The sequence below is a fragment of the Pongo pygmaeus genome, chromosome 19 (genome assembly GCF_028885625.2).
Source record: "Pongo pygmaeus isolate AG05252 chromosome 19, NHGRI_mPonPyg2-v2.0_pri, whole genome shotgun sequence".
Taxonomy (NCBI): domain Eukaryota; kingdom Metazoa; phylum Chordata; class Mammalia; order Primates; family Hominidae; genus Pongo; species Pongo pygmaeus.
In genome coordinates, this window is record NC_072392.2 from 74,853,603 (window position 1) to 74,880,761 (window position 27,159).

Sequence of the window (27,159 nt, forward strand, 5' to 3'; positions counted from 1 at the left end):
GGAGAGCCAGCCAGGAGCTTGCCTGTTTGAGAGAGAAACAAGGCCTGGCCTCCCGAAGTGAGGGACTCACCCCCATTCACCTCCTCCCCCGTCCTCGCCCTACAAGCGCATATTGGATTAAATCCACTCCGGCTCCCCCAACCCTCCTGGCTCCCCAGCTTGCCTCTTCTAGTCCTTCCCACATGCAAGGCGGCCCTGAGGACCCACAGGACCCAGCCAAAGAGGGCGCCAGGCCACTAGGGAAGCTCCTCAACTTTCCCGTCCCACTCCCCTAAACAGCCTCCAACGCATCTGTGTTATTTTTATTTTCTTTGCTTTGGTCTATACAAAAAAACCAATAACCAAAAACATAAAGCAATAATAATAAAACACTCTGCTGGAACCTCCCCCAGTCCCCCACACCATGTGTGGGAGATGGGGGGGTCTGAAACAGGAAGGGGAAGAGAAAGCCCCTCACCACACACCAGAGGGGTCAGCCAAGAGCACTTCTCGGGGTCAGCTAGGGCAGCTGTGTGGGTGGGACAGGGGTGTGAGGGAGCTGTCCCCAGAGCTCCCTGGGGAGTGAGGGGTGGGCAAAGCCAACTAAGCACCCTGGAGAGAGAAGCCGGCGTCTTCTGGAGCGGGTGACTCACTCCATATCTCCTCCCCATCTCCCCTGGACGGTCCCTGAACTTTTCAAGAGAAGCTTTGGATTTTGGGGATTTGGGTCTTGAACCTGGGCCCTGGAGACCCTGGGGGCTTAGGGCAGTTGGTTGGTGGAGTTCAGTGAGAAAATCAGACCCAGAGAAGGAACCAAAGCCCTTCCGGGCCCAGGCAGCTGGAGACAGGTAGGCTGGAGGTTTTGGGGGGCATTGCTGGGGGAAAACAGAATGGGTGCTTGAGTCTGAAGCTTTAGTGGCCAGGGCCACAGGGGCGGGGAGGGGGTGTCAGGCCCTGGACCCATGCCCAGGACAGAAAAGCAGGAGCAGAACACTATCCCAAGAAAGACCCTACGGAGGACCTCTGGAGGCGCAGGGTGCAGCAGGAAGTCGCGCCCCGGCTTCCCCAGCTCAGGCACTTTTCTGTCTTGCCCCGTCGCCTGCACGGAGAACCTCTCAGATGAGGAACCGCACCTGTTACAGGAGTGGGGACAGACAGGGGTCAGGGGCTTGGTGGACCTGCATCCCCAGAAGCTCAAGCCACTCCGTGTCACCTGCCCACCACCCCCAGAAGGAGCCAGCAGGAATAGGCCTCCCCATCCCCACCAAAGACACAAGAAGAAGGCAGGCCAGGGCACACCATGCTTGGGGAAGCTCAGCAGCAAAGGATCCCCCCCAAAAAGGAGCGCAGGTTTCAGTGGGGAGATGGGAGGGCCTCCAACAAAAGGAGGTTCTAGAAAGGAGGAAAAGCCTGCAAAGAGGGGGCCATACTGGGGCCGGGCTGCCTAGGCCAGCATGTGGTCTGCAGTGGGGTACGGGGGCCTGAGGCCGTCGCTGTAGGTGTCAATGGGGTAGTCTCCGTCCATGTCCATGTGCATCTCCAGCGGGTCAAGGGGCACATCGCTGGAGTACATGGGGCGGTAGGTGGCATCCATGTCTGGGGACGAAAAGTGGGGGTCGGTCCTAGGGTCCGCAAGCTACCCTGAAGGGGGCAGTCTGCACAGCCTTCAGCCACCTCCTGTACCCATGCCCACCCCTGGTGGGCCTGACCCCCTCCCCAGACCCCACACCAGGACATCTAGACTGGGGTACATGTGGATGCCACACAGCAGTTGCCACTGGTCCTCTGGCCCCAGAGACATAATATTGCCCCCTCACACACACCCACACAGCCGCCCAGGATCTCCAGGGTCCTGAAGAGCCTGGCACACACTTACCATCTCCGTAGGGCTCATTGATGGGAATCATGCTCTGGGCCTGAAAAAGGAGAGAGAAACATGGAGGGGAGGTTTGAAAATGCAGGCTCCGAGCTGGATCTCAGCTGGGGGGCAGGGAGAGATGCTTCTAAAAGAGGGGGCCGGGCCAGGTACCGTGGCTCACTCCTGTAATCCCAGCACTCTGGGAGGCCGAGACAGGCAGATCACTTGAGGTCAGGAGTTCCAGACCAGCCTGGCCAACATGGTGAAACCCTGTCTCTACTAAAAATACAAAAAAATTAGCTGGGCATGGTGGTGCATGCCTGTAATCCCAGCTACTCGGGAGGCTGAGGCAGGAGAATTGCCTGAACGGGAAGGCAGAGGATGCAGTGAGCCAAGATTGCACCATTGCACTCCAGCCTGGGCAACAGGAGTAAGACTCAGTCTCGAAAAAAATAAAAAATAGGCCAGGCGCAGTGGCTCACGCCTGTAATCCCAGCACTTTGGGAGGCCAAGGCGGGCAGATCACAAGGTCAGGAGATCGAGATCATCCTGGCCAACATGGCGAAACCGCGTCTCTACTAAAAATACAAAAATTAGCTGGGTATGGTAGCGTACACCTGTAGTCCCAGTTACTCAGAAGGCTGAGGCAGGAGAATTGCTTGAAACTGGGAGGTGGAGGTTGCAATGAGCCAAGATCACGCCACTGCACTCCAGCCTGGCGACAGAGCAAGACTCCATCTCAAAAAAAAAAATAAATAAATAAATAAATAAATAAATAAATAAATAAAAGAGAGGGCCAGAGAAAAGCAAAGAGGCCTTGGAGGAATAGAGGATGATGAAATGGGGTCACCCAGTGCCCTGATGTACTCGTGTCCTCGGTACTCCCCAGGGAGGAGGGTTCCCCATTCATGAAGCAGGGACTCCTGCCGGACTACAGCAGCTCAGGGGAGGAGGCAGAGGACTCAAGAATGGGTACAGGGCACTGCCCCACCCTGGAAAAGACCGCCCATAGCCTATCCAGCACCTCCACGCAAATTAGGAAAAGGCACTCCCTCCTCAAACACTGTATACTCATTTGGGCAAAATAAAAATTGGCATTTTGTGGATATATGGTTCAACCCACTACTTCCATCTGCTAGGAATTGTTATAAATGATCCAATTACAAAATAAAAATCTGTAAAGTTGACAGTAGTAGGAGACCCCCAGAAGTGTTGCCCCTGGGCAGTGCACAACTTGCGCAACTAACTACTGCAGTCCAACTTAGGATACTCACAGCCTCCCAGGCAGCCGGGTCATGCTTGAAGAGGGAATTGGTGAGCTCCACGGACACGCGCTTCCGGTAGTCTGGGTTCTTGTCCTCGGAGATGCGGAACAGGACGGCAGCAGCGTAGGTGGCTGAGCAGAGAGGAGAGGAAAAGCCAGGTTAAATGTTGGCCAGCCTCCATCATGGCTGGGGGAGTGGGACCCAGCCTCCTGCCCTCCCCCAGCTCACCAGTGCCCTCGTTGCGGGAGTGCAGCAACTCCATGAGTGGGGCCGAGGCCCCCTCTGCATCAATGGCGTCGGCCGCCTCCTTGTCCTGGGCCAGCTCACACAGCACCCCGGCAGCCACGCGCTGGATGTTCTCCACCGACGAGTACAGGAGCTGGGGAGAGGGGACGTGGGAAGCAGGGGAGAGGTGGAAAGGGGTGAGGCAGGCCGGACAACACACTCCACAGCCCTGCCCACCTCCACTCTGTAGCAATTCCATAGTGGAAAATAGGCCATCACTGGGGAGTAAGTGTTACTGCTTTAACAAACTGAGCTGAGCGTTGTTCATGAGCTACCTTGAAATTACCTGTGACTCTGCCTCATCTAACCGTTGGAATCTAGTGTTAATGAGCTCACTGATGTGAAAGATGTTAGACTCTTGTCTGTTATGGTACTTGCACATATTCTCCCAGTTTGCTGATTTTTTTAAAATGCTTTTTTAAGGTTCTTTCTGAAATACAGATGGTTTTCATGTTTATATGGTTGAATCTCAAGTTTTTTGTTTTTTGTTTTGTTTTTTTTTTCCATTTGTGATCTCTTTCCCTGCTTTGAAGCTTAGAAAGCCATGTCCATGCAGGGGGTTGCTAAGTAGTCAATCTGGAGTGGCAACTTTCCTCCAAACTCCTCCAAAGACCTCTTGATGCCTGGTCCAGTTCTCCCAAATCTGGGACTCCTAACCTTGCCCTCTAAGCAGTGGTGGGGGGACCTCTTCTGCCCACCTGCCCCAGACTCACCTGCACAAACAGAGGAATGGTGTTGAGCCGGAAGATCTCCATGCGGTTCATGGGGTCCCGGGCGAGGATGTGCAGGGCTCCGGTGCAGCCCTCCACAATCTCCTCCATCCTCACACCATCCTATGTGAGAGGAGGCAGGGGGCATGGGATAGGTGCCTTGGACATGGCCACAACTCCTCCCCATGACAGCCAAATGAACTTCACAGGCTCTTGAAATTAGCATCAGTTGCAACTGACCTCCCATTCACACACACACCCACAGAGGACACCCTGACCCCCCAGGAAGGCTGTCACAGGCACCACCAGCTCACATACCGTGTAGGGCTGCTGTGTGCCTGCAGCTACGTGGCGCTGGGCATCCTGGTGGGCCTTGACCAGCAGTTGGACAAGGCGGGGGATGACCGCTGCCTCCTGCAGTGGGGCATGGTTGGCTGGGCACAGGGCCAGATTCCTTATCAAGCCAATGGTTGCCTGGCAAAAAAAGGGGCAGTGATCAGGGGCACTTCTTGGACATCTGAAGGATCCCAGCTTCCCAGCTTCAGGTATCCCCTCCCTCCTTCACCTCTTCTGTCCCCAACGCTAGACACAGACATACTGGAAAATATCCTGGGAAGGAGACCATCCCAGCCATGTCACTTAATCCACAGGATCTGGGGGTGCTCATGGCTAATTCTTTTTTTTTTGAGACGGAGTTTTGCTCTTGTCACCCAGGCTGGAGTGCAGTGGTGCAATCTCACCTTACTGCAACCTCCACCTCCTGGGTTCAAGCGATTCTCCTGCCTCAGCCTCCTGAGTAGCTGCGATTACAGGCGCCCGCCACCATGCCCAGCTAATTTTTTGTATTTTTAGTAGAGACGGGGTTTCGCCATGTTGGGCAGGCTGGCCTCGCACTCCTGACCTCAGGTGATCCGCCTGCCTCGGCCTTCTTAAGTGCTGGGATTACAGGTGTGGGCTACCGTGCCCAGCTGCTCATGGCTAATTCTAATAGCCCTTGCTAAAATGACACCCCATTCCAGAACATCCTGCCAGCCCCATGCCTGGACCCTCACCCTGTCCCCTCTTTCTTAACCACCCCCCCACAGACACCATGACCTTGCTTGCTTTTCTGATAGTTCCCCAAGCCTGATTCTCAGGAAGTCTGTGCTCTAGGTGCCCCCGAAGCCTCCTGCTTGGGTGGTGCTCACATTGTCATTAATCCCCAGCAGGGCAGCTCTGGAAAGAGGTGTCCTGAGATCTCCTCCCCAGGGTCCTTCACTCACAGGAGCCACTCTGGCCTCCCAGAGCCTCTCAAGGTGTCATCTATTTCATCCTCAAAACAAGACACCAGGAGGGCAGGGATGAAAATCACGTGAGATGGGGATGTGAGCACAGGGCAAATGACTTGCCAAAGTCACTTGCCACTTAGCTGCTGGGTTAGGATGCAAAGTCCCACCTCAGGTTTGCAGCAGGGACCAAGCATCAAGGAGGGGTCACAATGACATTTTTTTTTCTAAACATAGATTTTCTTTTTTTAATTCAATGTATAGGCTGGGCGCAGTGGCTCACGCCTGTAATCCTAACACTTTGGGAGGCCAAGACAGGCAGATCACTTTAGGTCAGGAGTTCGAGACCAGCCTGGCCAACATGGTGAAACCACGTCTGTACTAAAAATACAGAAATTAGCCAGAAATTGCTTGAACCTGGGAGGCGGAGGTTGCAGTGAGCTGAGATCATGCCACTGCACTCCAGCCTGGGCAACAGAGCAAGAATCCGTCTCAAAAATAATAATAATAAATAATAATTCAATGTATAGAATCACTTAGAGTCATTCTTATCTGCACTGCTTTTTTTTTTTTTTTTTTTTTTTTGTGACGGAGTCTGGCTCTGTCGCCCAGGCTGGAGTACAGTGGCGTGATCTTGGCTCACTGCAAGCTCCGCCTCCCGGGTTCACACCATTCTCCTGCCTCAGCCTCCCGAGTAGCTGGGACCACAGGCGCCCGCCACCACGCCTGGGTAATTTCTTTGTATTTTTTTAGTAGAGATGGGGTTTCATCGTGTTAGCCAGGATGGTCTCGATCTCCTGACTTCGTGATCCACCTGCCTCGGCCTCCCAAAGTGCTGGGATTACAGGCGTGAGCCACCGCGCCTGGCCATGTTTTTTGTTTTTGTTTTCCAAGACGGAGTCTCTCTCTGTCACCCAGGCTGGAGTGCAATGAGTGATCTCAGCTCACTGCAACCTCTGCCTTCCGGGTTCAAGTAATTCTTCTGCCTCAGCCTTCTGAGTAGCTGAGATTACAGACACATGCCACCATGGCCAGCTAATTTTTGTTATTTTTTGTGGAGGCGGGGACCTACCATGTTGGCCAGGCTGGTCTCAAACTCCTGACTTCAGGTAATCCCCCTGCCCCGGCCTCCCAAAGTGCTGGGATTACAGGCATGAGCCACTGCGCCTGGCTTGTCTGTACTATTAAATTGTGTTAAATGTAGCTAGCAGATGCCCCTACCAGCTGGCTCCTGTGCCCGTTGACAAGACCCTCATCTATGGTAGCTTCCTCACTCTCTGGCACCAGATGCCACCTTGCCTTTGGCTGCCTTCCTTGTCTCTACATATAGATATACACACACACAAACGCCTTCCCTCATAACTCTGTCCCTTGGGTCTGCCCACCCCCTGACCCACTCTCACTTCCCCCACCCGACAGGGAAGTGACACACAACTCTCTTCCACCCGGGTAGCCGCAAGAAGAAGACCCCACTCCTTCACACACACCCAACTCCCTATGGGAGAGGCTAAGCATCCCCCAGAATCCTCTCTGCCCTGTGTGTCTGTAGTAGCTCTCCTGATTTTCAGCAGGACACACGGCCATCCAGCTGGTGATCACATTTCCTAACCTCCTTGCACCTCGATGGGGCCGAATGACCAAGTTCTGGGGTGTGAGCAGGAGTGATGTGTGCCACTTTCTGGTGGCCACTAGCCATCCTCAGTTCTCAGGGCTGGAACACATCCGTGGGGATGATACAGTCCACTAATTCGTGTGAGGACAACCCTCTCGTCTACACCCAGTGGCATAAGAAATATGCTCCATGGACCAGTAGCAGCACCTGCGAGCTTGTTAAAAATACAGAATTGGGCTGGGCACAGTGGCTCACACCTGTAATCCTAGCACTTTGGGAGGCCAAGGTGGGTGGATCACCTGAAGTCAGGAGTTCGAGACCAGCCCAACCAACATAGAGAAATCCCGTCTCTACTAAAAAATGCAGGAGAATCGCTTGAACCCGGGAGGCGGAGGTTGCGGTGAGCCGAGATCGCGCCATTGCACTCCAGCCTGGGCGATAACAGCAAAACTCCGTCTCAAAAAAAAAAAAAAGAAATACAGAATTGGCCGGGCCCAGTGTCTCACACCTATAATCCCCGTACTTTGGGAGGCCGAGGCTGGTGGATCGCTTGAGTTCAGGAGTTCGAGACCAGTCTGAGCAACATGGCAAAATCCCATCTCTACTAAAAATACAAAAATTATCCAGACGTGGTGGCGTGCACCTGTAATCCCAACTACTCAGGAGGCCAAGGCAGGAGAATCACTTGAACCCAGGAAGCAGAGGTTGCAGTGAGCCAAGATTGTACCACTGCACTCCAGCCTGGGCAATAGACATTGTCTCAAAACAACAAAAAAAAGACATACAGAATCGCAGGCCCTCCGCAGCAGGTCTACTGAATTGGGACCTGGAGAGGGAGAGGGAGAGGGAGAGGGAGAGAGAGAGAGAGAGAGAGAGAGAGAGAGAGGGAGAGGGAGAGAGAGAGAGAGAGAGAGAGAGAGAGAGAGAGAGAGAGAGAGAGAGTGTGTGTGTGTGTGTGTGTGTGTGTGTGTGTGTGTGTGTGTGTGTGTGTGTTTTAGATTGTTTATTTGTTTGGTTTTTTTTTCTTTCCTTCAAATTTTTTGTAAGAGATGGGTGTCTCACTGTTACCTACGCTGGTCTCAAACTCCTGGCCTCAAGTGATCCTTCCGCCTCCACCTCTGCCTGCACCTCCCAAAGTGCTAGAACTACAGATGTGAGCCACTGCACCCAGCTTCCTGTTTTTCTTTTCTTTTAAGACACAGGTTCTTGCTCTGTCACCCAGGCTGGAGTGCACTGATGCAATCATAGCTCACTGTAACCTCCAACTCCTGTGTTCAAGCGATCCTCCCACCTGAGCCTCCCCTCCCCAGTAGCTGGGACTACAGGCGTGCACCACCACACTTGGCTAATTTTTGTTGTTGTTGTTGTCGAGACAGGTCTTGCTAGGTTGTCCAGGCTGGTCTCAAATTCCTGGCCTCAAGCAATCCTCCTACCTTGGCCTCCCAAAGTGTTGGGATTACAGGCATAAGCCACCGTGCCTGGCCCTGGAACCTGCAGTTTAATGAAACCACCCAGGGTATTCATGTGCATTTTGAACTCTGAGCTCTGCCCTAGGGGCTGGTAGAGCTACAAGATAGAAATCCCAATTCTGGAATTTTAGAGCAGAGCCATTGTTGAGGTCTAAACTATTACACGAGAGAGAAATAAACTTCTGTCTTATTCGAGCCACTGTATTTAGGACTTCTTTGCTACAGCAGCTTTGCCTATACCAATACAGTACCTAAGCCTGGTGCAGGGAGCTCCTTCCCCTCGCCTAACAGCAGTACCTTGACCAGTGGCCACTGGTTGGGCTGGTTGAGCAGCTTCACGATGGCCGGGATGCCATAGTTGAGACGCACAGAGTTCTGGGCCATCTCGGCCTCAGGGTGGCGGCTAGTGAGGTGGCGCAGGGCGCAGACGGCAGGCTCCGTGATGTCGTCCTTGTCACCAGCACGCAGGATGGCATGGATGAGAGCCTCCACACCGCTGTTCTGTGTCACCAGCGTCTTGTTCTTGCTGTTGTTGCATGTCAGGTTGGAGAGTGTGCCCGTGGCACAGGTGAGGACATTGACGTCATCCACGCTCAGCTGGTTCACCAGAATCTTCAGTACGCTCTCCAGGCCCTCCTGGAGGGCAAGGAAGGGACGGGGGAGTCAGGGAGCAGCCAACTCCAGGGAGCCTTCTCGAATATGTCCAAGGGGAGTGGGATGACCTAAAGGGGTCAGCCCTGCCTGTGTGTGCCCGGGAACTTTCATCCCCCTGACCCGCCACACCGTGTGAGACAGCGTTACTATCCTGTGGTGCAAGTGAGGCAATGAGGCTCAGAGAGGTTGGGGAACTTGCCCACAGACACACAGCTAGTGGCTGGATCCGAACCCAGGCTTGGCTCTAAGCCCCACGTCTCTTCCCTCCAACCCATCAGCCTCTCCCTGGGGCCCTCAGACCCAGGCAGAACCCTCTTCAGGCCAAAGTACGGTGGCCAAGGGAGGCCTCGAGACCAGGAGGCAATTGTTGAGGGGGCCGCAAGCTTCAGTGGCCCAGCTGAGCCACATCTACTCGCTTGTCACCTTTCTGGGCCTTCACTGCTGCCCCACCACCCTGGGGCCCTGAGCCAAATCCACTTCCAGTAAAATCACTACCTCAGACGTCTATCTCACTTCTCCCAGGGAGACACGTGGGCCTTGTGGTGGGACAGAAAAACGCCAGCTTTGGGGACGGACAGTCCTGGGTTCAAATCCCAGTTCTGCCATTTACTACCTGTGACCATGGCCGTTAGCTCCCCACGCCTCAGAGTCTTCATCTAACCCACAGGGTCCCACACTCTAACCCCAGGTTGAACGAGCTACCATCCACAAATGCTACGCAGAGGGCCAGCACAGGGTGGGCATTTGATAAACAGCATATTGCTAGGGGAGGCCTGGAGAATGGTTGTTGGAAGGAGGCACAGGGCACTTGCCCTGGAGCTGCATTTTTCCTTAAATTGTATTTTTAGTCATGGGGGCCTGTCTCTTGGTACACTATTGCTCCAGCCAAGGGCCCAGGTCAAAACTGTTCTTTTGCTGGATGTGACTCATGCCTGTAATCCCAGCACTTTGGGAGGCCAAGGTGGGTAGATCACCTGAGGTCAGGAGTTCAAGACCAGCCTGCCCAACATGGTGAAATAGAGACACCCTGTCTCTAATAAAAATACAAAAATTAGCTAGACATGATGGCAGGTGCCTGCAGTCCCAACTACTCGGGAGGCTGAGGCAGGAGAATCGCTTGAGCCCAGGAGGCGGAGCTTGCAGTGAGCCGAGATTGCACCACTGCACTCCAGCCTAGGTGACAGAGCAAGACTCCATAAAAAAAAAAAAAAAAAAGAGAGAGATGAGGGTCTTTAAGGCATTTCCAGCCTCAGCCACCAGGAAAAGAGATTTAGAGCCCCCAGTCCTCCCTCAGTACCTAAGGTCAGATGCCCAGACAGGAGGCTGGATGGGGCAGCTGAAGAGGTCAACCCCAGGCCCAGACACCTCCCTCACCTGCTTGGTGGCCACGTCCGAGAGGTTGCGCAGGGTCCACAGGCAGTTCTGCACCAGGCGGGGGCTGTTGCTGGTCAGGTGCTTGCCCAGGGCCTGCATCCCACCTGGGGCAGGGATAGGGGTGCCATCAGCCACAGGGAGCATGGCTGACTGAGCCGGGGAGCATGGCTGACTGAGCCTGGCAGCTGGGCAGAGCTCCCACCCCAGCCGCCCTCAAGGCCATCATACTCACCAGCCTCCACGATGGCAGGCTTATTGCTGGGACACACGGACAGCACCTTGAGCACACGACTGGTGGTCCAGAGCAGCTTCTCATAACTGTAGTTACGCATGATCTGCACGAGGGCCTGGGGCCCACCATTGGCCAGGATGATCAGCTATGGGTAAAGAGGGAATGAGTGTCAGATGGACGGGGAATATGACAGGAACAAGGAAGCGCGGGGCAGGAGACAGAACTGTCATTACTGAGCTTCAGCTAAAGCACGAATAGTTCGTTTGTTTCTTTTAATGTATTTTTTTCTTTTTATAAAGATGGGGGTCTCGCTATGCTGCCCAGGCTGGTCTTGAACTCCTGGCCTCGAGTGATCCTCACACCTCAGCCTCCCAAAGTGCTAGGATTACATATGTGAGCCACCACACCCAGCCAAGCACCCCAATAGGTTTTTTTGTTTGTTTTTTTGAGATAGAGTCTCGCTCTGTCACCCAGGCTGGAGTGCAGTGGCACGATCTCAGGTCACTACAACCTCCGCCTCCCGGATTCAAGCAATTCTCATGCCTCAGCCTCCCAAATAGCTGGGATTACAGGCGTGTGCCACCACGCCTGTATTTTTGGTAGAGACAGGGTTTCACTATGTTGGGGTTTCACCATGCTGGTTTCAAACTCCTGACCTCAGGCAATTCACCTGCCTCTGCCTCCCAAAGTGCTGGGATTACAGGTGTGAGCCACCACACGCAGCCCACCCCAATAGTTTCATGACTGTTATGTAAGCCAAAATTTTAAAAAAAGGATAATACCCAGTGCTGACAAGGATGTGACAAAACTGTATGCACACCCATTACCAGTTATGGCACTGGAAATTAGTCCAATCCTTCTGGAAATCAATCTGGCCATTTGGGTAAAAGCCTAGAAGTGTTAAAAATTGATGAGAATTTTTTCCAGTCTTTGACAAAGGCTAGACATTCGTTACAGCATTGTTTATAAAGGTGGAATAGGAGCAATCTAAATACCCTCCCTCAGAATAAAGCCTGAGGTCTCCACTTAATGAAATGCTATCTGTAGGCTGGGTATGGTGGCTCATGACTTTAATCCCAGCATTTCAGAGGCTGAGGCAGGAGGATTCCTTGAGGGTAGCTTGGGCAACAAAGCAAGACCCCATTCCCACAAAAAATTTAAAACTTAGTCCGGGTGGGCCGGGCACAGCGGCTCACGCCTATAATCCCAGCACTTTGGGAGGCTGAGGCGGGCGGATCACGAGGTCAGGAGATCGAGATCATCCTGGCGAACACAGTGAAACCCCATCTCTACTAAAAATACAAAAAATTAGCCAGGCGTGGTGGCGGGCACCTGTAGTCCCAGCTACTCGGGAGGCTGAGGCAGGAGAATGGCATGAACCCAGGAGGCGGAGCTTGCAGTGAGCCGAGATCGCGCCACTGCACTCCAGCCTGGGTGACAGAGCGAGACTCCGTCTCAAAAAAAAACAAAAACAAAAACTTAGCCCGGGTGCTAATTAGCTCAGTGGTACGTTCCTGTAGTCCTAGCTATCAGGAAGGCTAAGGTGGGAGGAATGCTTGAGCTCAGGAGTTTGAGTTTGCAGTGAGCTAGGATCATGCCACTGCACTCTAGCCTGGGGAACACAGTGAGACCCTGTCTCAAAAAAGAAAGAAAAGGAAGGAATGGGAAGTAAGCAAGAAAGAGGAAGAGAGGGAAAGGAAAAGGAAAAGGGAAAGGGGAAAGGAAAGGCAATCTGTCATTATTAGAGGGTGGTTTTGAGGACAATATAGCAAAAAAAAATTTTTTTAAACATCATACAGGCCAGGCACAGTGGCTCACACCTGTAATCCTGACACTTTGGGAGGCCAAGGCAGGCAGATCACTTGAGCCCAGGAATTTGAGACCAACCTGGGCAACACGGAGAAATCCCATCTCTATAAAAAATTAGTTGGGGGTGGGGAGCGGTGTCTCATGCCTGTAATCCCAGCACTTTGTGAGGCCGAGGCAGATGGATCACCTAAGGTCAGGAGTTCGAGACCAGCCTGGCCAACCTGGTGAAACCTTGTCTCTACCAAAAATATAAAAATTAGCTGGGAGTGGTGGCGGGCACCTGTAATTCCAGCTACTTGGGAGGCTGAGGCAGGAGAAATCACTTGAACCCGGGAGGTGGAGGATGCAGTGAGCCGAGATCGTGCCATTGCGCTCCAGCCTGGGTGACAAACTGAGACTCCATCTCAAAAAAAAAAAAAAAAGAAAGAAAAGAAAAGAAAAAAAAAACTTAGTCGGGCATGGTGGCACACGCCTGAAGTCCCAGCTACTCTGGAGGCTGAGGTGGGAGGATCATCTGAGCCCAGGAAGTCAAGGCTGCAGTGAGCCCTGATTATACCACTGCACTCCAGCCTGGGAAACAGAGTGAGACCCTGTCTCAAAAAAAAAAAAAAAAAAAAAAAAAATGCAGGCAGAAAACAGACGCAATGTTGCAGATCGTTATGATGACAAAGATGTGTACACATCTGTAGTCTGCCCACAGAACAGCTCTTAAGCAAGCACATCGAAATGACAATAGTGGTTATATGAGGATGAGTGATTTTTTTCCCTTATCCTCAAAATAATAATTCTGGGCAATTCAGTCGCATGATGAAGCATGTATATCTGCACCTATATCTCATCTAAAAGGAGTAAGGGGGCAGTGGCCTGAAGCTGTGCAGGATAGAAGGTGGCGCAAGGGTGGGCTTCAGGCCTTGGGAGGGTTGGGGAGGGCCCACCTTGCTCTCCTGGTTGCCGTAGGCCAGGAGCTGCAGGCAATCGGTGGTGATGGCCAGGAACTTGGGGTTGTTCTTGTTGAGCAGGGGCACCATCTTTTGCAGCCCGTCGGCCAGGCGCACGGCCATCTTGGCGCCCTCCTGGTACAGGAGCAGGTTGTGCAGCGTGGTGATGGCATAGAACAGGACCGACTCCACAGGGGAACTGGGGGGGTGGGCTGGGGTTAGTACGCCGAGGTCCCAGAGGCCTGGCATACATGTGAGCCTGGCATGGGTTCCCACCTCCCCCAGGAAGCCTCCCCCCTACTGACGCCCCTCTGGAAATATCCCTTTGCTAAAATCTCATCACTCCTTGAGCCTGCCCTGCTCTTAAGCATGAAGCAAACAGCACCTCTCTTCTCCCAACTGGGACAATGACTCCTCCTGCTTCTGAGCCCCCAGCCCTGTGCTGCGCGCACAGTAGGTCCCCTAGACACTAATCCCTACTAAGTAACTACCATGTGGAAGGCCACATATTAGAGAGGCCTTGCAAGGAGTTCAGAGGGGAGTGAAATCAGTGTCTCCCCTTCAGGAAGCTTCCAGCCTGGTATGGGGATGAGAAATGAGGCCAGGAGCAGTGGCTCACGTCTGTAATCTCAGCACTTGGGGAGGCCAAGGCAGGGGGATCACCCTGAGGTTAGGAGTTCGAGACCAGCCTGGCCAACGTGGTGAAACCCCGTCTCTACTAAAAATACAAAATTGAGCTGGGCATGGTGGCAGACGCTTATAATCCCAGCACTTTGGGAGGCCAAGGGGGGCAGATCACCTGAGGTCAGGAGTTCAAGACTAGCTTGGCCAATATGGTGAAACCCCATTTTTACTAAAAATACAAAAATTAGCCAGGCATGGTGGCGGGTGCCTGTAATCCCTGCTACTTGGGAGGCTGAGGCAGGAGAATCGCTTGAACCCAGGAGGCAGAGACTGCAGTAAGCCGAGACTGTGCCATTGCACTCCAGCCTGGGCAACAGGAGGAAAACTCCATCTCAAAAAAAAAAAAAAAAAAAGCTAGGCATGGTGGCAGATGCTTGTAATCCCAGCTACTCAGGAGACTGAGGCAGGAGAATCATTCGAACCCAGGAGGTGGAGGCTGCAGTGAGCTGAGATCACGCCACTGCACTCCAGCTTGGGCGACAGAGCAAGGCCTCATCTCAAAAAAAAAAATAAAGAAATGAGGCCAATCAACATTTTGTAGGGGGCCAGGAAACAGAAAGTTTGCAAGGGACTTTGCATTTGCTGTTCCCTCTGCCTGGGACACTCTTCCCTTCCTCTACACTAGCCAAATTCCACTCATCTGTCAATCCCCTGCCATTAAGCGATTCCACCTTTGAGCAATCTCAATGCTCTTCTGCCACAGCCTGTGTCGTATCCTGATCATTAACCTGCTGTTTACATGCCTGTGTTCCCTGCTGGGCTGTGAGCCACCGAGCACCCGGATGGGGTGTGCTTCTGCCTGGCACATAGTAGGTGCTCACTGGGTATTTATGGAAGCCCAGGAAAGGGAGGGGAGAGGCCCAAGTGAGAGGGGGTCCTGGGCTCATGCAGTGAGCAGGGTTGGGTACCTGAGCATGCGGACCAGAGCAGGGATGCCGCCCGACTTGAAGATGGCGAGCAGCCCCTCCCGGTGGTGGGAGAGGTTGTGCAGGATGCTGGTGGTGCAGCGGGCCGTGTCCAAGTCGCTGGTATTCTGCATGGTGCGCACGACAGCGGCCACCAGCTGGGGCGAGCCCATCAGGGCCCGCCGCGATGCCTCCTTCTTCGACAGCTGGTTCACAATCATGGCCGCCTTGGTCACCACCACCTGGAGGGCAAAGGCAGGTGCAGGGACGTGAGCACTAAGGAGGGGCCGGGATACCCTTCCACACAGCTGAAGAGGACCCCAGTCAGACTCGTCACACACGGGGGAGTCCGGGTCATAACTTCCCTCCACCCCTACAGTGTCCCTCCCCTGAGGACATCTGCTCTCTCCCCTCCCTGCCCGACCCCCACCCTGGCAGGGACCCTCACAGACCGGGTCCTCATCGTTGAGCAGTTTGGTGAGCTCGGGCAAGGCGCGAGTGGCCAGCTCGGCATCATCCTGGTAGTTGATGAGATGCACGATGGCCGACTTGAGCAGCTGGGACGGCTCGGCCAGTCGCTGCAGGTTGGTGGCCTGCCCCTCCACCTGGGTGGCCAGCAGGAGCGAGCTGTCCTCGCCTGACACACCAGGGCACATGGCCTCCCGCACCCGTTTGGCCCTGGCTGTTGTGGACATCTGGTACTCCAGGTCACCTGGGGGCCATGGGGACAGGGACTGAGTGCAGGCAGTGGGCTGGGCAGACACCGGGGAGCAGGGCAGGCCGCAGACAGCCCCACCTGGGTCCTCTGGGCTACCTCTTGCCCTGCCCAAAGCCCGAGCACACGACTGGCCATTCTACCTCTCACCAGGGACCTTGGGGAAGTCACTGTCACCTCAGTAATCTCATCTGTAAAATGGGCCCCACATGTTCTGTCCATCACGGGAATTTTTTTTTTTTTTTTTTTTTTTGCACACTCATTATGTGCCTGGCAGTGAATTCAGTGCCCTGCTTATATTTTCTCACATAATCTGACAATGACCCTACAAGGTAAGTACTATCACTGGCTCCACTTTACAGATGGGAAAACTGGGCACAGAGGGGTTATAAGGCAGCCTGACTCAGGGGCCCAAACCCCTACTCTATTCTCCTCCCTTACCCATCAGGTTTGTTTTCAACCCTGAAATCTCAGGAGTCTAATTACACCCTCATCATCCCCAACGGTAGCAATCCTCCCACTATACAGGCAGGCAAACAGAGGCCCAGAGAACCACCACCATCACATCTCACAGCAGATCAGAGGGAAAGTCAGGGCTGTGGGTTCAGAGAGCAGGAGCTGGGTCCTCAGCTGAGACGTCAGGTTCCTCTCTAGCTTCCATCTCCTGGGTGGGTCTGGGAGTCCCACAGGTAGGTGCCCAAGCAGCCACACCCTGGCAACTGTCCTGATGCCCCCAGGGAGAGGGAGGCAGAGGTTCCACCCTCTAATTAGTCGGGAAGGAGGAGACAGCTGCACGGCTTTCCCACCTGGATGCTGTACTTTTTGCTACCAACACAGTGCCTGGCCCTGCCCAGCCAAAAGGCCCCCTGCTACCCCTACCAGCTGTCAGGGAGGAGACTGGCGTGCGAGGGCTGAGCTCCGTAGAGCCCCACCAGCCATAGTCCACCCACACTACTCCCAGCGCCCACAGCCCACCCCCTGGCATGTTCAGGGCCCTGGAGGCACCTGTGGCCAACAGTTCTAGGGCCTGGCTACTCCTCTTTCCCAGAGGGGCAAGGGAGGCTTGGGCTGGCGGGGCATCCCTATCCCGGGCTAAGCCCCAGAGCTGAGTCAGTCACTCGTCCCACAGTCTCGGCCTATCTGCATGTCAGCAGCAGAGGCCTGGTCTCCCTCCAACCCCAACGAGGGGCCCTCAGGCTTGACACCTACACCCCTCTACCCAAAGGGGAATCCCTGGGGGGTTCCTGGGGGCTACGACCCTGGCTCTCCCATCAAACATGAGGCTCCTGCAGCCAAAGGGCTGTGTCCTCCCTGCCATCCATGGGCTCCCTGAGAGCCATAGTGATACCTCCTCATCAGATTCTTTTTTTACTATTTTTTGAGACAGAGTCTTACTCTGTTGCCCAGGCTGGAGTTCAGTGGCGCAATCTCAGCTCACTCCAACCTCTGCCTCCTGGGTTCAAGCAATTCTACTGCCTCAGCCTCCCGAGTAGCTGGGACTACATGTGCATGCACCACCACACCCAGCTAATTTTTGTATTTTTAGTAGAGACGGGGTTTCACCATGTTGGCCAGGCTGGTCTCGAACTCCTGACCTCAGGTGATCTGCCCACCTCAGCCTCCCAAAGTGCTGGAATTATAGGCGTGAGCCACCACGGCCAGCGTCTTCATCAGATTCTTATGTTCACAGAAGGCAAGGACTATGGCTCTTCCTTCAGACTGGAGGCACCCTAAGGGCAGGGACTATGCCTTCCCTCCCTACTGATGGTTCACAGAAGAGGATTCTGTGACCCTCCCAGATGCAGCACCCTGAAGTAGCTGCACCTCCTCCTTCAGACTGGGTGGGCCCCTAGTTAGCATGAGCTGTGCCTCCTCCTTCAGACCAGAGACCCCCTACAATCTGCCTCCTTTCACTCTGACCTCTCTCCAGGACCCAGGCAGGTTTTCTGCCCCATGCAATAGTCCCCAGGGGTCCTGACCTTGGCTGGGGGGCACCCCCTGGGTGTAGGTGGTGGTTTTCTTGAGCGTGTATTGGCGGCCACAGGCCTCATCCTCCTCCATGATGCCCTTGCTGCTGACGGAGGGCACGCAGGTGTTGGCGCCCGAGTGGATACCGGAGTCGTAGGTGTATGTCTGCTGCCACTCAGTCACCTTGATAGGCTGCTCCATCAGGTTCATCACCTCCATCGTGGCTACTGGGGGCACAAAGGAGGAAGTCAGGAAGCAGGAAGTCACCTGGCCCAGCCCCCAGCTTCAGCCCATCACCAAGTCCTGCCTGTCTTCCCACATCATCACCATGGCCCCAGGGATTTCAATGAGGATGCAGGCTGGGGATGGGGGGAGTGCCCAGAAGGGCACCAGGCCCAGGGAGGGGCTGCCCATGATGAGATACCCTGGGAGCAGTGAGCCCCAGGGGTGCAGCTGTGTGTGTGTCCTGGGCTTGCATCTCTGATCTCTCAGGGGGATGAGCCCCAGGGGGCAGGGCAGTAAAGGGCCAGCTCCCGCCAGAAGCCCCTGCTCACTCACCTTGCTGCCCTGACCCAACTCTCCCAGGGGCAAGAGAAGGCACTCAGGGCCTCTAGCAGCTTCTGAGGTCCCCTGGGCCCACCCTCAACCACTGGGGCTGCCTGGGAAAGGCTGCAGGGAGGAGGCATCCCAGCCATTGGGCAGGAAACTGGGTGGGGCAGGGAAGCAGTCTGACAGGTTTCTCTGGAGCGCCCCAGGCTCCCTCAGAAACTCCAGGATCTGGCTTTCCTACAGGTTGGGCAGGATCACACACGGCCCTGAGGTCCAAGCCCTAAAGCCCCCTCTCCCCAGCCCTCCCAGTCCCTAGAAGCCTCTTTGAGTCCCACAGAGCAATTCAAATCTCAGCTACTCACTACTGGAGCAGTTCCCCTCCCCACAGAACCTCAGTGTCCTCATCTGTAAAGCGGGGTCACGCCACCTCCCTCAGAGGTGGTTGCAAGGAGCTGGTGCATAGCAGGTGCTCAGAGGCCACGGCCATTATCATCAGCACCGCCTCTCCTCCAGAAGTGCTTCCTCACCTCCTGGTCTCCTCGAGCCCAGGCTAGGGATCTGGGGTGGGGCAGGCCTGTGGGTGGTCACTGCCGTCAGGAACCCCTCTCTCTCTCTGCAGAGGTTTAGGCGCACCTGAAGGTTAATGAGTAGCAGGGCTGTACTTTGTACCAGGGAGGTGAACTTCCCGCTTGGTCTGTGTTTGGCTCCACTGTCCTGGGAACTGACCTGCAGGGGTCAGAGGCTGCGGGGAGAATGGACGCCGTGATCCCATGAGGGCCTACTACAAGCCAGACCTCTCACAGACACCGTCATGCTCATGGGCGGGTTTCAAAGCGCATGCACTGTTCCCCCGCATACAGATACAGAAACTGAGGTTAGAAATGGCAGAGCTGGGACTGGAACCAAGTACAGGTGTGAGGGCACTGAGGTCTGTGGTCTTTGCACATCCCGGCGCAGCCTCAGTGAGTAAGCAGAACTCAGGCTGGTCCACCCATGAAGCCAGGCAGCACCCGGGTTGTCTCACTGTGATGGGGACCAGGTGAGGGTGGGGTGGCTAGGGCAACCTGGCCCCACCCCAGGAACAAAGATCACCAAGGATAAGTCTTCCCTGTGACTGCCCCAGTGCCACCCTCCAGGAGGATGACGAATGGTCCTGCAGGTCTCCCAGCCTTTTATGGCAAGCAGCCGTGAGCATACCTGGAACAGGCAGAGGCAGGGGCCAGGCCAGCTCCCAGCTGCCTCCTTCCTCTCCTCCCACAATCCCTAGTGACTCAGAGTTTCAGGCTGATTAAACAGAAGCAGTCCCACAACCTCAGACGGCAGACCCCAGATGACAGGCTCAGGCCGCCAGATGTGCACAGCTGCTTCCCAGGCATTCGAAAGTGTAACTATTTCAGGAGGAGCACCCCCCCACCAGCCCCCTTTCCACACGTACCCCTTCCTCAGCAACAGAGGGGAATGGCCACTGGCAGGAAACAGGGGCGATGGTGGGTGGCAGGGGGCGGGGTGCTCGGAAAAGGCAGACATGGGAAAATCCTACTAAAATCCTGAGCTCCTCGTGTTGTGCTGCCTTCCTCAACCATTTCCCTGCCCCAAGGGCAAGTCCCAAGAGAGAGCAGAGGAGAGTTTGGAAGAGAAGCTGCCCCCAGGAGAGAAGGAAGGTGTAAGTGTATCAGTAAACACGGTGGCAATAACCCACTGAATGCCACTCTGCTGGGCTCAAGGCTGAATGACATCTGGACACTGCTGGACATCTGCAGCTCTGGTCAACAAACACACTGCATCCCAGCCAGAGGGCCCTCCTCCATAGACAGTGCCTAACCCTGGGGCTTCTCAGCTAAGGGAGAGGGAAGCGGGCCTCACTCCAAACAAGGGTCACCCCTTGCTGGGCTCACGTCTAAAGGGACCACCACAGTCAAGCCGAGGAACTTCCTCAGCAGGCCCCTCACCACCCCCACCAGCCCAGGTCAACCGCCAGGAGACTGCTACCCGGGGAGAAACAGAAGCTACAGGATGCCATGGGGGGTGGGGGTGGTAGACGCCCAGTGGCCTTTATTATTATGTGAATCTCATTCTTCCCTCAAAGCAACCCTGGCAGATGTTTTATTATTTCCAATTTTCTTTCTTTCCTTCCTTCCTTCCTTTCTTTCTTTCTTTCCCTTCCTTCCTTCCTTCCTTCCTTCCAGACAGAATCTCTCTCTGTCGCCCAAGTTGGAGTGCAGTGGCACGATCTTGGCTCACTGCAACCTCCACCTCCTGGGTTCCAGCGATTCTCCTGCCTCAACCTCTCAAGTAGCTGGGACTACAGGTGTGCGCCACCACACCTGGCTAATTTTTGTATTTTTAGTAAAGACCGGGTTTCCCCACGTTGGTCAGGCTGGTCTTGAACTCCTGACCTCAGGTGATCTGCCCACCTCAGCCTCCCAAAGTGCTGGGATTATAGGCTTGGGCCATTGTGCCTGGCTTTATTCCCAATTTCTAGGTGAAGAAGCTGTGCCTGCACACTGAGAAAATGGCAGCACTTGTGGTAGGAACAGCATCCAGTCCACTAGACAAGCCTGAGTGGAGCTGAGCCCTCTTGCCAAGGGGAGGAGGGGACCAAGGTGCTTGCAGATGGAAGCAGAGCACCCGGCTGCAAATCAAGTGTCCCAGGTTCAGGCCGGGCACGGTGGCTCACACCTGTAATCCCAGCACTTTGGGAGGCCAAGGCAGGCAGATCATGAGGTCAGGAGTTCAAGACCATCCTGGTCAACATGGTGAAATCCTGTCTCTACTAAAAAAGTACAAAAATTAGCCAGGCATGGTGGTGCGCACCTGTAATCCCAGCTACTCGGAAGGCTGGGGCGGGAGAATTGCTTGAACCAGGGAGGTGGAGGTTGCAGTGAGCCAAGACCGCGCCGCTGCACTCCAGCCTGGCTGACAACAGAGCAAGACCCTGTCTCGAAAAAAAAAAAAAGAGTCCCAGGTTCTAGTCCCAGCTCTGCCACAAACTTGCTGGGTGTCCTTGTGTCCCTGGATCTCAAAGGAATGTTGACGTCTAAGATTCTAGGAATAAAAAAACAGGATTCCCACGACAGTCAGAAGAAGGCTGGGGGTGGGCAACGTCAGAGTTGGGAACCAGTTCAGAGACAGGACACACTCCAGAACTCCTCCTGAGGAAGGGGTCACGGGAGCTATTCCTGCAACAGGAAGGCTGGAAGTCAGACCTCAGGCAGGACTGTCAACCAGCCCCAAGCTTCTCCTTACCTACTGCCCAGGAGAACAAGGGAACTTCTCTCACAAGAAACAAAAGTGCTGGTTTTACAGTTCCCAGGATGGAGGGGGCCACACCCAGTTCAGTCTTGTCCCTCTCTACCCTGGACCTGGAGTCAGACCTCCTGCAATGCCCCTGGACAGAGTCAGATGGAAGCGAGAGAGACAGACGCAGGCCCTGCCCACTCAGCCCAGCCAGAGACAGGCAGGGACAGAGACAGGGCGGGTTTCTGAGTTGAATGGGCGGCCTTTGTTTAGAGCGTGCTCTGTTGTTAGCAGCACGCACGGGAGGAAGAAGCCAGATCAGAGACTGTAGGGACAGCCCAAGGACAGGAAGAAGGAAGACGGGCCCTGGAGAGGGGTTGCAGAGGACCCTTCCCCACGGGGCCCACACCAGGTAAGTGTGAGCAAGTAATAAGGCTAGACTGGGTGCACCTCCTCCTCTGCGCAGCCAACCCAGAGGGCTGGCACCGGGCACCCTAAATCCGAGACTGACCTGGCAGAGTGTGGCCCAGCCCTGACATTAAAAATAGCCCCACCAGAGCTACACCAGGCTCCTTCCCCAGCCGGCACCTGCCGAGGACAGTCAGCAATGGGCACATCTAGGCTGGGTTGCAGGGCACCAAGTGCCAAGACACCTGGAAATAAGGACAAGAATGGGTTACCCCAGAGGCCATGCTGGAAGCAGGCTCAGAAGCATTGCATTTGGGGACAGAGGAGCAGGGCGGAGCAGGGCAGGGCTGGGTGCCCCAGAGGTTCCTTAGGCTAGAGGCCAGCACCCTGTGCAGACACAGGTCCCCAGGCTCAGACAGCGACAGGGTGAGTACAGGATTCTGAGTGAGGAGAGGGGCTCAATTTCCTTAAGCCTCATTTTCTCATCTGTAAAATGGAGATGATCAAGTGACTTCTTTTGTCACTGTGACTCTGGAAGCCCTCTGTCCACAGAAAAGGCATGCATTCCTATATTAGAAGAACAGAGATGGCAGAGGAGGTGGAAGCCAGCTGGCGCAGTGGCTCATGCCTATAATCCCAGCATTTTGGAAGGTGGAGGTGGGAGGGTCGTTTGAGCCCAGGAGTTCGAGACCAGCCTGGGCAACATAGTAAGACCCTGTCTCTACAAAAAATAAAAATAAATTAGCCAGGCATGGTGGCATGCACCTGCAGTCCCAGCTACTCTGGAAGCTGAAGCATCACTTGAGCCCAGGTGATTGAGGCTGCAGTGAGCCAGGATCACGCCACTCCAGCCTAGGCAACAGAGCAAGACCGTGTCTCAAAAAAAAAGGTGAGGAGGCCAGGCGCGGTGGCTCACGCCTGTAATCCCAGCATATTGGGAGGCCAAGGTGGGTGGATCACAAGGTCAGGAGTTTGAGACCAGCCTGGCAAACATAGTGAAACCCCATCTCCACTAAAAATACAAAAAATTAGCCAGGCGTGGGGGTGGGCACCTGTAATCCCAGCTACTCGGGAGGCTGAGGCAGGCAAATCACTTGAACTCGGGAGGCGGAGGTTGCAGTGAGCCGAGATCTCGCCAATTGCACTCCAGCCAGGGCTACAGTGCGAGACTCCGTCTCAAAAAAAAAAGAAAAATAATAAAAATAAAAAAACGTGAAGACCAGCACAGAGACCTGTCGGGCAAGGTGGCTGACAGTCTGTCTGGGGGAACCCTGGCTGCTTTCTCTGACCCCTGAGATGGGGACTAGGTAGGGAGCTGCCTCCCAGGCCCTGGGGAGGTGAAGGGAACATGGCTGAGGAGAAGGGGAGTGCAACTTCACTCACGCCAGGTGGAGACACTGGCTGTCCCATGCCCAGTCCATGCTGCTTCCTGCAGCCAGGGGCAGCTGCACAGCCAGGCGTGAACATTCCCTACATAGCAGTCCCAGGGGGAAGCTGGGCTCAGGAGAGTCTCCAGCCCCCACCTTCCCCACTCTGTCCCTGGCTCCTGCTGAGGTCTGGCCAGCAGTTCCAAGCACAGACACAGACTCTAGAAAGTGCAGAGAGACGGACATACTGGCTTCCCTTGAGGGCCTGTTTCCCTCTCAGGCTGGGGCTGCCCAAGGAGGCCTCTCCCCTCTGGCTGGCAGCTCCAGGACGGAACCTCCTGCAGACTAGAGGTTCTCTGGCAGACACTGTGGTCTCCATCAGCAAGCTGGTCCATTCCAAGAGGGCAGAACTGAAGCAGGAGCTGTCAGAGAAGCTGGTCTTAGGCTTCCGGAGGAAAACCCTCACTTCCAGTCTGGAGGGCAGCCCGGGCTGTGGCCTGAGGATGAGCTGGGGCCTGGGGGAGGCTCAGGCCTGACGACCCAGCTGTTGTTTATTTTCCTCCTTCTGGGCTCCTTCCCAAAGCAAACAAACCCGGGTGGGAAAATGAAGGGGATTTGTAGCAGAGGGAAATGCCACGGCCAAGTGGCTCGACCCACGGACCTCTATGCTCCCCTGGAGAGGGCTCCAGCTGGAGCTCCGTTCCCTGCTGGTGACCCCCGTGGGCAGATTCCCAAACTGGCAGATGACCCCAAACCGGGACTCCTGGGAATGGAAAAACACTTCACCCCACACCAGGAAACAACAACAAAAGGTTGACGTGTGTTGGTGACGCAAAATACACAAGTACTCTCATTCCACTGCCTCCAACCACCACCAGTGGGGCTTGGGCAGCCCGGGGTCCAGGGGCGGCCCACTTCTCAATAACAGCAGCTCCGACCCCAGCTGACTGAGGCCCACTCCCTGGGGTGTGATTCTGCAAGGATCCCTACATATAACCCTCTCCTGGGAAGATCCATCTGTTTATTGTACAACACATGCTGGAAAACCAAGATTGGAATAAAGGTTTGGCTAAAATCTGTTACTGTAGGCAGGGTGCAGTGGCTCACCCCTGTAATCCCAGCACTTTAGGAGGCCAAGGCAGGTGAATCCCCTTGAGCTCAGGAGTTCCAGACCAGTCTGGGCAACATGGCGAAACCTTGTCTCTACAGAAAAATGCAAAAATTAGCCGGGCGTGGTGGCATGTGCCTATAGTCCCAGCTACTTGGGAGGCTGAAGTAGGAGGATCGCTTGAGCCCAGGAAGAGGAGGTTGCAGTGAGCTGAGATCTGCACTCCAGCCTGGGCAACAGAGTGAGACCTCATCTCAAAAAAAAAAAAAAAATGTTACTATATACAGGGGATGAGCTCATCAAGATCAAGGCTAAAGAACAAAAGGATGTTGCCGAGTGCGGTGGCTCATGCCTGTAATCCCAGCACACTTTGGGAGGCCAAGGTGGGTGGATCACAAGGTCTGGAGTTTGAAACCAGCCTGGCCAACATGGTGAAACGCCGTCTCTACTGAAAATACAAAAAACTAGCCAGGCATGGTGGCAGATGCCTGTAATCCCAGCTACTCAGGAGGCTGAGGCAGGAGAATCGCTTGAAACCAGAAGGCAGAGGTTGCAGTGAGCTGAGATTGTGCCACTGTACTCCAGCCTGGGCAACAAGAGCAAAACTCCATCTCAAAAAAAAAAAAAAAAAAAAAAGACCTTAATGAAAGTTGCCTTTTAGGATTATGGGCGATTTTTTTTCTTTTCTCTTAAACTTTTCTAAACTTCCCAATTTTTTTTTTTTTTTTGAGACAGATGTCGCCCAGGCTGGAGTGCAGTGGTACAATCTTGGCTCACTGCAAGCTCCGCCTCCCGGGTTCACGCCATTCTCCTGCCTCAGCCTCCAGAGTAGCTGGAACTACAGGCGCCTGCCACAACGCCCAGCTAATTTTTTGTATTTTTTAGTAGAGAGGGGGTTTCACCATGTTAGCCAGGATGGTCTCGATCTCCTGACCTCATGATCCGCCCGCCTCGGCCTCCCCAAGTGCTGGGATTACAGGCGTGAGCCACCGCGGCTGGCCTCCAATTTTTTTTTTTTTTTACAATGATCAGATATTACTTTTTTTATTTTCTTTCTCTTTTTTGAGACAAGGTCTCACTCTGTTGCCCAAGCTGGAGTATAGTGGCACAATCATGGCTCACTGCAGCCTTGAACTCCTGGGCTCAAGCAATCCTTCCGCCTCAGCCTCCCGAGTAGCTAGGACCACGTGCACGTGCCACCATGCTTGGCTAAATTTTTTTTTTTTTTTAGAGATGGGGTCTTGCTATATTGCACAGGCTGGCAGGCTGGTCTCAAAGTCCCGGCCTCAAGCAATCCTCCTGCCTCAACCTTCAGAGTGGTTGGGATTACAAGTGTAAGCCACTGCCCCAGCCAGATAATACCTTCTCAATCATGGAAGAGGAGGAGTCTCCCCTAAATAAGCAGCTTATTGATTGCCAAGCCCCGTCCCAACTCTGCTCTGGACCCTGCTACTGTCTCCATAGTAGGGAAAGACACAGAAAGCTGAGCTTCAGCTGGGCATGGTGGCTCGTGCCCATAATCCCAGCACTTTGGGAGGCTGAGATGGGACAAATGCTTGAGCTCAGGAGTCCAAGACCAGCCTGAGCAACATAGCAAGACCCTGTCTCTACACAAAACTTTAAAAATTAGCTGGGCATGGTGGTGCACACCTGTGGACCCAGCTACTTGGGAGGCTGGGCAGGAGGATTGCTTGAGCCCAGGAGTTCAAGGATGCAGTGAGCTGTGATCACGCTCACTGCACTCTAGCTTAAGGGACAGAGCGAGTCCCTACCTCAAAAAAAGGAAAGAAGGCCGGGCGCAGTGGCTCACACCTGTAATCCCAGCACCTTGGGAGGCTGAGGTGGATGGATCACTTGAGGTCAGGAATTCAAGACCAGCCTGGCCAACATGGTGAAACCCCCATCTCTACTAAAAATACAAAAATTAGCTGGGCATGGTGGCGCATGCCTGTAGTCCCAGCTACTTAGGAGGATGAGGCAGGAGAATTGCTTGAACCCAGGAGGCAGAGGTTGCAGTGAGCCGAGACTGCACCACTGCACTCCACCCTGGGTGACAGCAAGACTCCATCTCAAAAAACAAACCAAAAAAAAAAAAAAAAAAAGAAAGAAAGAAAAGAGAAGAGGAGAAGGGAGGAGGAAAGAAAGCTGAATGCCAAAAGCGGTGGCTCATGCTTGTAATCCCAGCATTTCGGGAGGCCAAGGTAAGTGGATCACCTGAGGTCAGGAGTTCAAGACCAGCCTGACCAATATGGTGAAACCCCGTCTCTACTAAAAATAAAAAAATTAGGCCGGGCACAGTGGCTTACGCCTGTAATCCCAGCACTTTGGGAGGCCGAGGCGGGTGGATCACGAGGTCAGGAGATTGAGACCATCCTGGCAAACATGGTGAAACCCCGTCTTTACTAAAAACACAAAAAAATTAGCCGGGCGTGGTGGCAGGCGCCTGTAGTCCCAGCTACTCGGGAGGCTAAGGCAGGAGAATGGTGTGAACCCAGGGGGCGGAGCTTGCAGTGAGCGGAGATCGCGCCACTGCACTCCAGCCTGGGTGACAGAGTGAGACTCTGTCTCAAAAAAAAAAAAAAAAAAAAAAAAAATTAGCCGGGCAAACTGGCAGGCGCTTGTAGTCCCAGCTACGCGGGAGGCTGAGACAGGAGAATCACCTGAACCCGGGAGGTGGAGGTTGCAGTGAGCCAAGATTGTGCCACTACACTCCAGTCTGAGTGACAGAGTGAGAGACTCTGTCTCAAAAAAAAAAAAAAAAAGAAAGA

The 27,159-nt window shown here is 54.3% G+C and overlaps 1 protein-coding gene across 6 annotated transcripts in view; it reads right to left on the reverse strand.

Annotated features, from left to right (window-relative positions):
- Positions 1 to 288: 288 nt before the first annotated feature.
- The window catches only part of JUP (junction plakoglobin), a 32,191-nt gene continuing 5,320 nt past the window's right edge, over positions 289 to 27,159 (reverse strand). For 3 of the 6 annotated variants that reach the window (XM_054457517.2, XM_054457519.2, XM_054457520.2), the window contains exons 2-15: positions 17,734 to 17,949; positions 15,492 to 15,751; positions 15,043 to 15,281; positions 13,448 to 13,649; positions 10,704 to 10,848; positions 10,472 to 10,575; positions 8,741 to 9,079; positions 4,416 to 4,571; positions 4,101 to 4,220; positions 3,331 to 3,481; positions 3,112 to 3,233; positions 1,856 to 1,895; positions 1,410 to 1,575; positions 289 to 1,112 (exon numbers count right to left, since the gene is read on the reverse strand). In XM_054457517.2, the coding sequence (XP_054313492.1) occupies positions 1,424 to 1,575; positions 1,856 to 1,895; positions 3,112 to 3,233; positions 3,331 to 3,481; positions 4,101 to 4,220; positions 4,416 to 4,571; positions 8,741 to 9,079; positions 10,472 to 10,575; positions 10,704 to 10,848; positions 13,448 to 13,649; positions 15,043 to 15,281; positions 15,492 to 15,751; positions 17,734 to 17,941 (2,238 nt within the window). In that variant the 5' untranslated portion in view covers positions 17,942 to 17,949 and the 3' untranslated portion in view covers positions 289 to 1,112; positions 1,410 to 1,423. Of the gene's footprint in view, positions 1,113 to 1,409; positions 1,576 to 1,855; positions 1,896 to 3,111; positions 3,234 to 3,330; positions 3,482 to 4,100; positions 4,221 to 4,415; positions 4,572 to 8,740; positions 9,080 to 10,471; positions 10,576 to 10,703; positions 10,849 to 13,447; positions 13,650 to 15,042; positions 15,282 to 15,491; positions 15,752 to 17,733; positions 17,950 to 18,798; positions 19,014 to 27,159 lie in introns of all 6 variants that reach the window. The other 3 variants (XM_054457523.2, XM_054457521.2, XM_054457518.2) reach the window with 3 other exon arrangements.